General features: G+C 41.0%; 1 protein-coding gene across 9 annotated transcripts in view; it reads right to left on the minus strand.

Annotated features, from left to right (window-relative positions):
* Nucleotides 1-8360: 8360 nt before the first annotated feature.
* Nucleotides 8361-13662, minus strand: part of ACTN1 (actinin alpha 1) — a 139652-nt gene continuing 134350 nt past the window's right edge. For all 9 annotated transcript variants that reach the window (XR_010600614.1, XR_010600615.1, XM_005305913.5 and 6 more), the window contains 2 exons: nt 11681-11839; nt 8361-8927 (listed from right to left, as the gene is read on the minus strand). Coding sequence is in view for 7 of the 9 variants with exons in the window: in XM_005305913.5 (XP_005305970.1) it covers nt 8769-8927; nt 11681-11839 (318 nt within the window). In the remaining 2 variants the exon portion in view is untranslated. The remainder of the gene's footprint in view (nt 8928-11680; nt 11840-13662) is intronic.

Raw genomic sequence — 13662 nt, forward strand, 5'->3', positions numbered from 1 at the left:
TCCCTGTGCCTCAGCAGCTTTTTCAGGTAGTTCTTGGGTTTAGACAAACCTGTACAACAAAGCCAAGGTCATTCATCAAAAAGTAATAACAGAAATTAAGGGGCTGGAGGAAATGGTTTATGGAGAATGATAGAACAATGGTCATGTGGTTAAAGCACTGGACTGGAATTTTGGAGAAGGGGTACTTCCCTACCCCACAGACTATAGAACTTCCTACCTCTCGGCCTCACAGGGGTATTTGTAAGGATAAATTCATTAATATTTTAGAGACCCCAGATACTACAGGGGCGGGGAGGCTAATAGATCTAATTATAGTTTGGCCAAACTGACCAGCGTAGTGGTCAATAATATGTGAACTGTTGCCAAGTATTGGGAGGGTGCGAATGGCAAGGATGGAATCATTTAGGGTGGTGCAAGAGGTTCAAGCTAAGAAAAATGAGTAAGGAAATATTTCTTGATCATGGTTTTAGTTTTCAAAGTGGGCGAAGCTATTATAAAACATTAGACTGGAGAGAACACTGAAGATTATTCTGTGGGAAACCATTCTGCAATGGCCCACAGGGCATGGTCTAGATCAGTGGCTCTCAACCTTTTCAGACTACTGTATCCCTTTCAGGAGTTTGATTTGTCTTGGGTACGCCCAAGTTTCACCTTACTTAAAAACTACTTGCTTACAAAATCAGACAAAGATATAAAAGTATCACAGCACATTACTGAAAAAAATTGCTTATTTTCTCATTTTTACCATACAAATATAAAATAAATCAATTGGAATATAAATATAATTACATTACAGTATATAGAGCAGCATAAACAGGTCATTGTATGAAATTTTAGTTTGTACTGACTTCACTAGTGCTTTTTATGTAGCCTGTTGTAAAATAAGGCAACTATCTAGATAAGTTGATGTACCCCATGGAAGACCTCTGCGTACCCCTGGTTGAGAACCACTGGACTAGATCATTTAACAGGTCTTCCTTTAGTTTTGGTTTTAGCTGGAGGAGATTCAAGCCTATCTGGACATTATTAAAGCTCAAAGCATCAGGCCCTTGACTGTATTTTGTCAGAAAAGTAAATATGGATGTCTTTGAAAGATGTAGATCAGAGCTAGCTGCCTTTGTGCATGATGGGGAAAATCCAGGGAAGTTAACTGGCCATGCAACATAGGTCTGTTAATTTAGGTTTATTATGGCAACTTCTTTTAATAGTTTAGAGCTAATGGAATGGATTTTAAGGCTTATATCACAGTAGCTCTTTTGAAAGCCAAGAGTCCCTTAGGCAGTTCAATTAATTCAACAGGATTGAGCTTTAATATTTGGCTACCACAAGAGAAAACTGTCCCACTCCATTGTCTACAACATGAGTGATTTTTTTGCTACTGTCTGAAACAATCACACCTGCATTCTGACTTCTAAAAAAGTCATTTTAGTTCAAATTCGTTCTTTCCCAGCAATTACAAGTAGTTAGCCTCCTTTCTTCAGGACTTCCAGTGTGGTAATTTGACTGAAATAAGCAAGCAGTCAGTAAGATTAAATTGGACGAGTACAATACAGAGGAATAAACACTTTTCTAAACTAAGCTCATTAGAGGTAGCACTCTAAGGTGTCTTCTTTCTAGCCTCTTTCTCCATGCTCCCTCTAATGTGCAAGCTTTCATTGCATCTACTGTCTCCTGCTCTATTAATTTAGGGCAGGGAGTCTCAAACTTTTGTACTGGTGACCCCTTTCACCTAGCAAGCCTTTGAGTGCGACCCTCCCCTTATAAATTAAAAACACTTTTAAATATATTTAACACCATTATAGATGCTGGAGGCAAAGCGGGGTTTGGGGTGGAGGCTGACAGCTTGTGACCCCCCCCCATTTAATAACCTCACAACCCCCTGAGGGGTCCTGACCCTCAGTTTGAGAACCCCTGATTTAGGGCTTGTCTACACTGGCAAGTTTTGTCACCAAAAACTGCCTTTTGGCGACAAAACAGCGATAGCATACACACTGCAATGTGACTTTTTTCAGAAAAAAGAAGCCTAGTACAGCCAAACGCTCTGCCTCAGTGCTCCACACCTGAGCAAACATTTCACCCTTAGATTCACACAGATTATGCAAAGTGCAGCACGTGGCTATGACCACGGGAATATTATCCTTGGTAAGGTCTAGCCTGCCACTGAGACACCTCCAGCGAGCTTTCAAACAGCCAAAGGCACATTCAAATACCATTCGGCACCTGCTCAGTCTGTTGTTAAAATGCTCCTTACTGCTGTCCAGGTGCCCTGTGTAAGTTTTCATGAGCCAGGGCTGTAAGGGGTAAGCCGGGTCTCCCAGAATTACTATGGGCATTTCCACAAACCCCACTGTGACCTTGTGGTCTGGAAATAAAGTCCCCGCCTGCAGCTTTCTGTACAGGCCACTGTTCCTGAAGATGCGTGCATCATACACCTTTCCAGACCAGCCTGCATTGATGTCCGTGAAACGCCCCTGGTGATTCACAAGCGCCTGCAACACCATGGAGAAATATCCCTTCCTACTGATGTATTCAGAGGCAAGGTGGTCTGGCGCTAAAATTAGAATGTGTGTGCCATCAATCGCCCCGCCACAATTAGGGAAACCCATCTCTGCAAAGGCATCCATTATTTCATGTACATTTCCCAGAGTCATGGTCCTCCGCAGCAGGATGAGATTTATTGCCCTGCATGCTTGGAGTAATACAGCCCCAACAGTGGACTTTCCTACTTCAAATTGATTTGCAACTGACCGGTATCAGTCCGGATTTGCCAGCTTCCACACACCGATTGCAAAACGCTTCTCTACCGAAAGGGCAGCTCTCAATCTGGTGTCCTTGTGCTGCAGGTCGGGAGACAGCTCAGCACATAGCTCCTGAAGGTTGCTTTACACATCCTCAAGTTCTGTACCCACTGGTCATCATCCCACACCTGCATGACGATGCGATCCCATCAATCAGTGCTTGTTTCCCTAGCCCAAAAGCGACAGTCTACCGTATGCAGCTGCTCTATGAATGCACAAAGCACTGATAAGTTGCTGCTGTCCATATCACACTCGGGTGCCTGCAATTCAGCCTGTTAACTTTGCGAGTAACTCTGTGAGTAGCTGTGCTGCCATGCGCAATGTCCTCACAACTAGCAGAGCATAGGAGAGAAGTGCGGGATCCATCCTCTCTCACGGCAGATGCTGGCGTGCACTACAAAAGAATGACAGTTGGAAAAACAGTGCGAAAGGAAGCCAGAAACCATTGGAGGGGCGGGACACAAAGCGGGGCATGATGGTACATTTTGCATATCCCAGGATGTGCCGCGCTCCATTTCCGCATTCCCACAACACCTAGCGACGGATGGTGTCGCCAGGCACTGTGGGATACATACCCACAGTCTATTGCTCTCGCTGTCAACAAAGGTGCCCTGAATGTGGACATGATCTGTCGACAGAGGGAGCAAATGTAGACATGCTTTGGCGACTTTGCTTTTGTCGATTTTTCCTTGTCGACATTAGTTGCATCGACAAAACTTGCCAGTGTGGACAAGCCCTTAATATTAAATACAACCACCTCTCCATTTCCCAACATGCCATAACCCACACGAACCAAAGCCTTTGACTGAAATAAAGAAAAAGCAAGTAACCAAACAAAAAAAACCAAAACCCTCCACAGTTGAGGAGGAATCACAATGGCATTTTAAATGACCTCAGTACTATGACTCAGCATTTCTGATGTAAATCTGCTCCACTAGTGATGGCCAACAATAGGCACATGTGCCACCTTTGGTTTAATGACTTGAATGTTGCCAACTTCACTGAACATTTTGGCAAACTAAAATTTTGAGGATGAGAGATGACAGTGGACACCACGTTTGAAAGCAAAGCTTATGAAAGAAATTGGAACTATTTAAGCAAGACGCAAAAACCTGCAACTAACAGAGTTCCTATCATTGCACAATACCTGGAAAATTCATTCACTTACAAGGACACTGCTGGCACCATTGAAGTAGTGTGCCAATTATAAAAAAGATCTATTTGGGAAGCTGTTGGAAATCTTCATTTTAAATTCTGACAGCTAAAAAATAGTTACAATCTACATATGTTTGCAGAGTTGTTGTAGCTGGGTTGGCCCCAGGATGAGAGACAAGGTAGGGGAGGTGATATCTTTTATTGGATCAACTTCTCTTGGTGAGAGAGAGAAGCTTGTTTCTCTCTCTCACCAACAGAAGTTGGTCCAATAAAAGATACTTCCTCACTCATCTTGTCTCTTGTATTAATATAGCTCTTGTCACTCTATCATCAGAGAGCCCCACATCGTGTCAGATATGAAGATCTCAAATGGCTAGATGTCAACAATATTAAAATTTTTGAATTCTAGGAGACTTATCTGGAAAGTCATTTAAAAAAAAAATCCCAGTTCACATCTGGAAAATACTGAGCATGGCAGGACTGAAGAAAATCCCCTTGAAAAGGAGATTTTGTGAGCAGAGACCACATCCAATTTTTTTTCCCCTCGAGTGAAAAAAACTAGCCATAGCCTTGAAAACCTGTGGATCAAAATTCTCATACAAATAACCATTTCTATCAGTTAATTTAATCAATTCTGACATTAGGGTTAGGCTACTGACTGCTGCTAATTTGTTGTTGGAAACTAAAAATATTAGCTTAAAATAAAAAGCTGCTACCTCACTCCACAGAAAACAGCTGCTGGTGGTAGTGCTCCCCACCTTATAACTTGCCGGGGATATGGGAGACTTATGCCCTGGTCTACACTGGGGGGGGGGGGGGGGGGGGGCGGATTGATCTAAGTTACGCAACTTCAGCTACGTGAATAATGTAGCTGAAGTCGACGTACTTAGATCTACTCACCGTGGTGTCTTCACTGCGGTGAGTCGACAGCTGATGCTCCCCCCATCGACTCCGCTTCTGCTTCTCACTCTGGTGGAGTACCAGAGTCGAGGGGAGAGCGCTCGGTGGTCAATTTATCCCATCTAGACTAGACACGATAAATCGATCCCTGCTGGATCGATCGCTGCCCACCGATCTGGCAAGCAGTATAGAGAAGCCCTTAGAGAGTCATTGGGTCAGAGAGAGAGAGAAAACAACTCTATAGCTCAGTGATTAGAGCACGCACCTGGGAAATGGGAGACCCAGACCCAGGATCCAGTGCTTCTGCTCCAGTGACTAAGTATTTATACACAGTGGAACATCTTCAGTAGGAGATTGATAAGCCCCACATAAGGATGTGTCATAGGTCTGTGGTTAGAGTACTGGCTTAAGAGGCAGGAGACCCCTGTTCAAATCCTGTCTCCTCTTCAGGTAGAGGGGGCAGGGAAATTAAGCCTGGGTCTCCCACATTCCTGGCAAGTACTCTAACAAGTGAGCTAAAAGTTGTAAGGTAGATAGTACTCCCTCAGACCGTGAATGGGACCTGATCTGGTAGGCAGCCTGTGCACACCTAGCAGATTGGGCCACCCCATTTGAGTTAGGCAGACAAATGCCTCTTTCCTAGATAATGGATCACTCTAGGGCTTAGATGTGAGATAAGCATCCAGACATGCCTAGAGGCAGAAATTTCCCTACAGAGGGAACTTTGACCTTGAAAACTTAGGCACGAAGTGGGTTTAGACACCTACAGGAGGTCTGTGGATCGCTGTGGTGCCTAAAACTGGGACTTTGGCACCAAAGTATCTTTATGGATCAGGGCCAAACTGCTTTGCCTTTAGCACACAATCTGAAACAGGGACATATCACCAGATGCAGTTTAGAAGAACAGGGAACCAGACATGTAAGCTCTGGCCAGACTACCCAAGGCCACCCACCTAAGCTGAAAGGGGAGCCCAAGATACAGTAGATGCAGCTAAGATTTTAAATTCAAACCACCTACCATTGTTGCCAATATGAGCCTGTTTTTAACTACACAGAACCAGGGCACGCATGAGAATGTTGTTAACATCTTAACCCAGAGGATGCAGTGTTGTATGGTGATTAGTGCACACAATCGAGTCAGGACTGATGTATAACAGCTACTAGAGTACAACACTGCCACTGGTTTGCTGAGTGATCTTGGGAAAAATCACCTAACCTCTCTCTACGTAAAACATGGATATTACTACTTTCCTGCTTCACAGGGTGTTGTGAAGCAGTGGAGAGTGTCTAGCACAATAGAGTCATGGTCTGTGGGCACTACTGCAAGACAGATAACAAAAAATTAACATTTGTGAAGTACATTTAGATCAGAGTAAGAGTGGACATTGCAAAGTACTATTAGCAATTTCCCCCAAAAGGGTCATTCTAAATCCAACGAGTTTTCTGGCTCCATTTTAGGTACAGTAAACTAGTCTGGTTTGGGACATGTAGCCAACTCAATCATACAATGTACATAAGACTGAATAGCCATGAAAAGTTAAAATCTCTCTTCCCAAAATTCACAGTGGAATAAGGAGGAAGGGCTCCTTTTTTCCTACATCCAGGAGTCAAGAGTCCCCAGAGCATGTATGCTTTCTTTTTCTAGCATTTCTTTAATTTGAAGCAAAAATCCAGTTAGTAAGAACTGCACTGCATGTCCTTCAAAAGAACATTTCCTTTTCCTGCAAAGCATAGTAGTTACATTCTGTGAATTGCAAGTCACGTAGATGAGCTTGCCAGGGAAGAAGATGATGATCCAGCTACAAGTTTTAAAAAATTACTTGTGTATTATATAGGGTCCTCCAAAGTTTTAAGTAGGGAGAAGTATGGTCTAATTGTTTAAAGTGCAGGCCTGGCAGTTAGGAGACCTTGGTTCTAATCCAGCTCTGACATTGAGTTGCTGTGCAACCTGGGGTAAGTCACATAACCTCTCTGTTCCCCTCAGCTGCTCAAGATGAACTGTGCTGAGTACAATGTGGTCTTGTAACTAAATTGTGTTCAGCCGTACCCTTTGGTGACACATTACCACCACTGGAAGGTGAGAGGAAGGTCAACAGGTAGTTTAAGAATTTTTTAAGCATGTCAGCAGAATTTGTTCTCCCCTCTCCCAGATACTGTAGGCAGGTTTTGTGGGGTTGGGATTACATGACAGCCCAGCGATTTTTTCTACAGGTTACAAACTAGATTAAGAATAAGAAAATAAAGTTGTATTCAGTTGAAGGATTTAAAAAAAGTCTATTCTTGCTCAGAAACCAGCCTAACCCCAGGAAATCAGAACTGACTCTGCTGGGCAACAGCACTGAAAGTAGCAGGTGTTCCTTGTCTCTGTGTGAATTAATGTTGCACTCTTGCAATCTATTAGTCCAAGAACAAACTGGCTGTAAGTGCTAGAGTCCCTGACATCTGATCATGCTGAAAAAGACATGTGAAAAAATCTTTACTGGAGAAAACTCCTTAGTTTCTGAAAAGGTTGCAGAAGGGATGAAGATTAGGGAAGGTTAAAGGTTACCTGCAAAGTGAGGAGGGATAGGAAGGAGTTAAATGCCCTTTTTTGCTTTCTTATGATATATAAAGAAGGCCTGTACAGAGTTTTGTCAGAGGGCAGTTTGTTTAAACATGTTAGAAACATGAAAGACACTATGGTGACTGAAGTGATAACATTAAGTATCTTAGTATTTGTGATGTTAAGCTTTGACAGGGGGAGGAATGTTAATCAGACCATTTAAAACTTTGGGTTTATTTAACTCCAGACACTCATTCTGAGCTGATCTTCTAGTAATAAAATAAAATAAAATAAAATAAAATAAAATAAAATAAAACTCACTATTCCCAGAAATATGCTGACATCAGGAATGGTTCAAGATGCTATTTTGCAGTGATAAGACTTCTCATTTGAAGCTGTTTATAAGTATCTACCAGCTATGTAAATTTCAACATCATTCAACACAAAAGGAAAAGCTTCTAAGGAAATGGAGGTAAACATTTAACCTCAGATATTATGAAGATTAAAAAAAAAAAAGCTATCAAATTGATTTTGAAAGAATCTACTTGTGTTCAGGGTGTTGATTAAATGGAATTAAACAAATCCACTAGACAAATGAAGGAAGTCTAGATTTGTTATCACAAGAAATTTTTAATATGGTTTGTGACAAGCAATATATCAAAGTTACCAACTCTCAAGCTTCATATTCTGAAACCAGACAACTCTCAGCAACAACAAAAAAAAGTTGTGCACTGATAAACATAGGAGGCATATTGAAAATTTTTAATTAAATATGAAAACATGAGCTGTGTACATTATTTTTTCCCTAGAAAACACAGCAATTTCAAAAGTTTATCATAAAATATTTTCATGAAATGAGTGAACCAGCAAACACATGCACTTGCGTGTCTGACCCCCCCTCCCAAGATAAACATGATAAAAGAGACATACGCAAATGGAAAAGTTAACAGTACTGGTGGCTTGCCTTTTTTTTTTTTTTTTTTTCGTTCTTTTTAATTTTTGTAAAGAAGAATGGAATGTAACACTGTGCTCGATTTCCTATGTCACAACACAAAACATTTGGTGCAATATTTTTAAATTTTCTCTTTGTTTTAATTTGATGGAGAAAAATACCTGTTTTTCTATAATAAAATATGTCTTTATTTTTAAATGTAACTTTTTTTTGCAGAAAATAATTTTGTAAACTGTCATTTCAAGGGCAAGGTAGACTGTCATTTCAATGTCCCCCCTTATAAACATGATCTGTTATCTGAAGCAAAAATGGAGACACAAAATAAAAGGAGGCGGAGCAGAGGCAGCTTTGCATACAGAAAGAAGAGTGCGCCTGGACGGGAGAGGGGGTGGGGAGTATGTTGTGGGGAGAAAGGAAGAGGTTAAAGGTCACTTTCGCCATAGAGTGCTGTGGAGAAGGACATATAGTCCAGGGCACCAGGTACAGCATCAGGCCCACTGTATGGTGCCATCCTAGCAATGCAATATTCAGCTTGATCAGGAGGCAGTTCCCGTCGTAATTCATCCACAGTGATGTAGTTCTGCAAAAACAACAAGAGACAAAGCAAATTATTCTTTCCAGCAAATGGTGCTACTTAGAAAGTACTCTACAAATCACTTCCTGCTGCTCAGGGGGGCAGTGGGGCAACTGTGCTATAGTTAAATTAAGAATACTGTATCCCATTGAAGGCACATTGGGTATACAGGAAGGCAGAATGCAATACCCTGCCTAGTTGGAATTTGGCCAGGGAGCAGCAATGGAAAGATAGATTATAGTGGGAGAAAAGCCCTGGAAGACCCAGAGTGGTTGTGTGGGAGAGCAGGTAGGTTGTCAGTGTCAGGCTGCCTGCTGTCTTGCTGATGGTGTGGTTCTTGTTTAAGGTGAATGGGAAGAAGCAGAAATTGTTCATTACCTCCAGTCCCTCATTAACAACCACTAAAAAGATGGGTGCCCTATTACGCCCTATAAGTTGATTTTAAGGCTTCAAAATGTGGCCTCAATGACTCATTCTCCAGAAAAGGGATGGCATCCACAAGACAGCGAATTAGTTCCTACCGGTGCTGGTAAATTATATCAGCACAGGCAGCAGACAACGTTGTCTACCAAAGAATTTTTGTTTTTTCCATAGTTTTCTCCCTCCACTCTCCTTGCTTTTCCTACGTCGCACCTTTCCTAGGGACATTTTTCAAAAGGAAGTAAACCTCCGACTAGGTTTGGCTATTGGAAATGTAAACACACTGAAGCTAGTCTGGCCCATCACCAATTCACGTTCTGGATATAAGGTAGCAGTTTGTTAAGTTCTTTGTAGCTAACTGACTCATGGACAATTGTATTTAGAAGCATCTAAAAGATATTTAGGTGTCAGATTTTCTGTCCTTTGACTTCCCAATTCGTTCATTAAGTGTTCTACTTTTACGTTCATGAATGGAGTTTGAGGGAGGATTACCTTCTTAGTGCAATGTGAATCAAAAAGTATTTTAGTATAACATTTAAAACCAATTAATAATTGATAATTATCCTTTTTTGGAAGTACACAGTAATCAAGTTTAAATTTAATACTCGATCACAAAACTACAGAAAACGTTATTTAAATCGTAATTTTCATCCTGTTGAAATAATTAGGAATTTACTACACAACTGTTGAGAGAGGAGATTCTCTCTGATCAGAGAGAATGTGTAATAAAAAATGGATGAAACATGAGGTTTATACGTAGAGATTATAGTAAAATCATTAGCAAAACATGAAAAAAGTACTCAAATTAGGATAATTTATTAAAATCTGAGATTTCAGTTAACATGGTATTCCAATATTTTCACTACATATTGTCATATTTCAAAACAGATAACCAAAATTATTAGAAAATATTGGCATATATTAAGATTAAATTTATTTCATTAGCTAATTTAAGGAATTGCCAGTAATTTTATGCAAGAAAAATAAAAAAATATGATTTGTTGGTACATTCATTCCACGGATTAACCAAATCTAGAGAAGTTATAATCTATCCTGGTCCTGGGAGTTTTCCAGTCTATCAGATAGTATTTGTAATAATACGGTTAAAAGGTGGATATTTGAAAATCATTTGTTAACTGATAGAGGTTATCCTCAAATCAATGAAAATCTGATACTGATTACGTAAGACATACACTTACATGTCATTGTAAATTGTCACATGTGGAAAAACTAATTGAACTTGTAGATGTCCAGTAATTCATCTTTTTCAAGATTAATCAAAACACAGTTGATCAGTACTATGTTGGTTGAATTTAATCATGCACTTTAAAATAACCAACCAAAACCATAACTATTGATTAGTTACTTTAGTATCATGGCTCCAAACCGTTTAAGTTAAGATAAGGTAATTGCTCTGCTAATTTGTAGTTATTGTGTGTATAAGAAACATCAGCTGACATCAGTGATTGATATTGGTTCCTTTCCTGTCCATGACTTCAAACTTTTGTAGAAATGTGTTTTTACTTCAAGGTAGTAAACATTTTTGGCTCCAAGAAACACTTTTGTGTTGAAATATTAGCTACATTGGTTTCTTGTTTAATATTAACTTTTTGGGTTAGACATTTTCTGTATCAGGCGTCAGCAACCTTTGAGAAGTGGTGTGTCAAGTCTTCATTTATTTACTGTAATTTAAGGTTTCAGTGCCAGTAATACATTTTACATTTACAGGGGCCAGCGGACTGATCCCCAGACTGGCAGCGGGTTGAGCGGGGCCAGCAGTAGGGACACCAGCTGGCAGGGGCCGGTGGATGGAACCCCAGACCGGCAGTGGGGGTGGCAGACGGAACCCCAGACTGGCAGTGGGCTGAGCGGTTCAGCCCGCTGCCGGCCTGGGGTTCCGTTCATCCAGGCAAGCCGCGAGCTGAGCGGGGCCGGCGGCCAGGACCCCGGTTGGCAGCAGAATGCCACTAAAAACCAGCTTGCGTGCCGCCTTTGGCATGCGTGCCACAGGTTGCCGATCCATTCTATATTATTGCAGTTATATACTTAAAGCATATTCTTAGTTCCACTGACTTCAGTAGAGGTCGGTGGGACTTAAGCATGTGTTAATGTGCTTTGCTAAATCAGGATCTCTGCAGGGTACATGAAGGTAAGAGCTATCGTTTGGCCTCTGAGCTGGACAGGAAGCAGAGATTTACACATGACTACAGAGTGTTTCATTGTTCACCTCTGAGGAATTATACTTTCTGTCTCTTCACATCCGTTCGGCCATTCCTGAGCCAGAGTTTTCTTTTTTATGTAAAAGTAGCATTAGTTTCCCTTTGAAAGTCTAAACTTACCTTGTCTCCAGCCAGGATCTTGAAGGAAGCCATGACCTGGTCAGCAGTATCAGTATCTGCTGTTTCCCGGGACATGAAGTCGATGAAGGCCTGGAATGTCACTACTCCCAAGCGGTTGGGATCTACAATGCTCATGATGCGGGCAAACTCTGCTTCTCCCTAGATAACAAGACAGTCAGCCACAGGTCAGACTATTGGTAAGAATGAACAGAATGTAAATCCAGTTCGCACAAATGATGGCATCTGGAAGGTGAAATAATGAGACTGGAATGTTTCTAAATGATCCCAGTCTCATGGCTAAGAAAATAAAGCTATGGAAGACACTTCAATTCAATCTCACAAACACATTCACCAACAAGCTTTCCTAGCGGATTTTTTTTTTTTTTTAATGTTCATTTTCCCTTTGGAGTTAGGTATTTTCAACAGTGCTCTGGAACAATGCCATCCTAGTCTCACAAAACTGCTACCCTACATTAGCTGTCAAAGCAGAACAGAGCAGTAGTCTTTCTAGTTTAGTATCATGTCGCCATCAGAGGCTAATAGTATGGATGCTTCAAGATATAAAGGTCCCTATAATGCACAGAATGATGCAATTCTATATCACAGGACCCTCTGAAAATCAGATAATTTATTTAGGAGCCTAAACATGGATTCAGAACCTAATTTTGGGCAGCCAGATTTGAAATTGGCCTTAGTCTTTAATTTCTTCTCTGGAATCTCTTACTTCCCTTTTACTTCTCATCATACCTGTTGCCCTTCTTTAGGACCTTAATGGTTTTAAGCTCATCCTTACCAAAAAGGCACAAGAAATCAGAGACCTATATGCTTTGGAGAGGCCTGGCAGAGCAGCATCTCCAGGGTAGTGTCTTTAGACCCAGGGATTCTTTCACTGTACATTATTTTGACATGGAAGCTAAGACCTTATGCTTCTTAATTTTCTCTGTATCTAAGAGCATCTATTCTGATCTCTTGTACCATTTTTACCCCCTGTATGAAGATGAAGAGGTAGATCCCAATCTCTGCCTGGGAGCAAGAGTGAAACCTTCAGGCAACTCAGTGCAAATCAACATGAAACAGTAACACACATACACAATCTTTAAAGCATTTGGTCAAATGCTAACTGATGTGGCTTTGTACACCAGACTAAAGGTGTTTGTATTTATACTGCGCTGAGAAGTAGGTTACACTGGAAGATTGCTTTGCCTAACATTTGTGGCAGCAAGGTTATTAAGGGCATTATTTAAACTTCTTGTGTGATTCTCTTCTCCTTTTAGAGAAGATTAGTACCAATATGTTTTGCCTGCAGAAGTTCTCCCCATTATGATTCTTCTGTCGACAAAGTCAGCCTAATGCTGTGTTGTCCTGAACGCTAATCTATTTACTGAGGAAAAAGCTATGAGAAAGCTACAAACAGGACTCTAGCCTGCATGAACAGGCAGGAGCGGAGTGGAATAAAGGAGTATTTCACTGATCATAGTGGGAAGGGATAGGGCAGGAGAGGAAAGGGAGACAGCTATCAGGAAAGAATTCTAATTGCACTGTTTCTAGTCTAAGTACCTTTGGTTGGTTGGAAAAAGCTGATCTCACCAACACCTGCTGAAAGACCTGCTGCCACATTACCACTGAAAGCTTTACAAAGGGATATCAGGATCCTAGAGTCATAACTGGCCTTAGGAAGAAGCTTGAAGCAAGTACCCTTGCAGCACACCAGGTGTGTGTGGAGGACACAGTATATGAGACTAGAATGGACAGTCCGCTTTTGGGCACTAGAAGCTTAAAGGCTGAATTTTAGTTGGATTTATTTATAAATGGGTGTGTGTACGTACACGTTGAGAATTTAGGAAAAACACTTCCTGTATAAATAGTTTTATTTCAATATTTATTTGTAGCAACAGCATTCATTCATTCCTCAGGCTGTAATGAAAACTTTCATGGAATTTTACTGTTACTTACTGCTGGAGAGGTTACATGTTGCTGTATGC

Source organism: Chrysemys picta, chromosome 4 (assembly GCF_011386835.1).
Source record: "Chrysemys picta bellii isolate R12L10 chromosome 4, ASM1138683v2, whole genome shotgun sequence".
Taxonomy (NCBI): domain Eukaryota; kingdom Metazoa; phylum Chordata; order Testudines; family Emydidae; genus Chrysemys; species Chrysemys picta.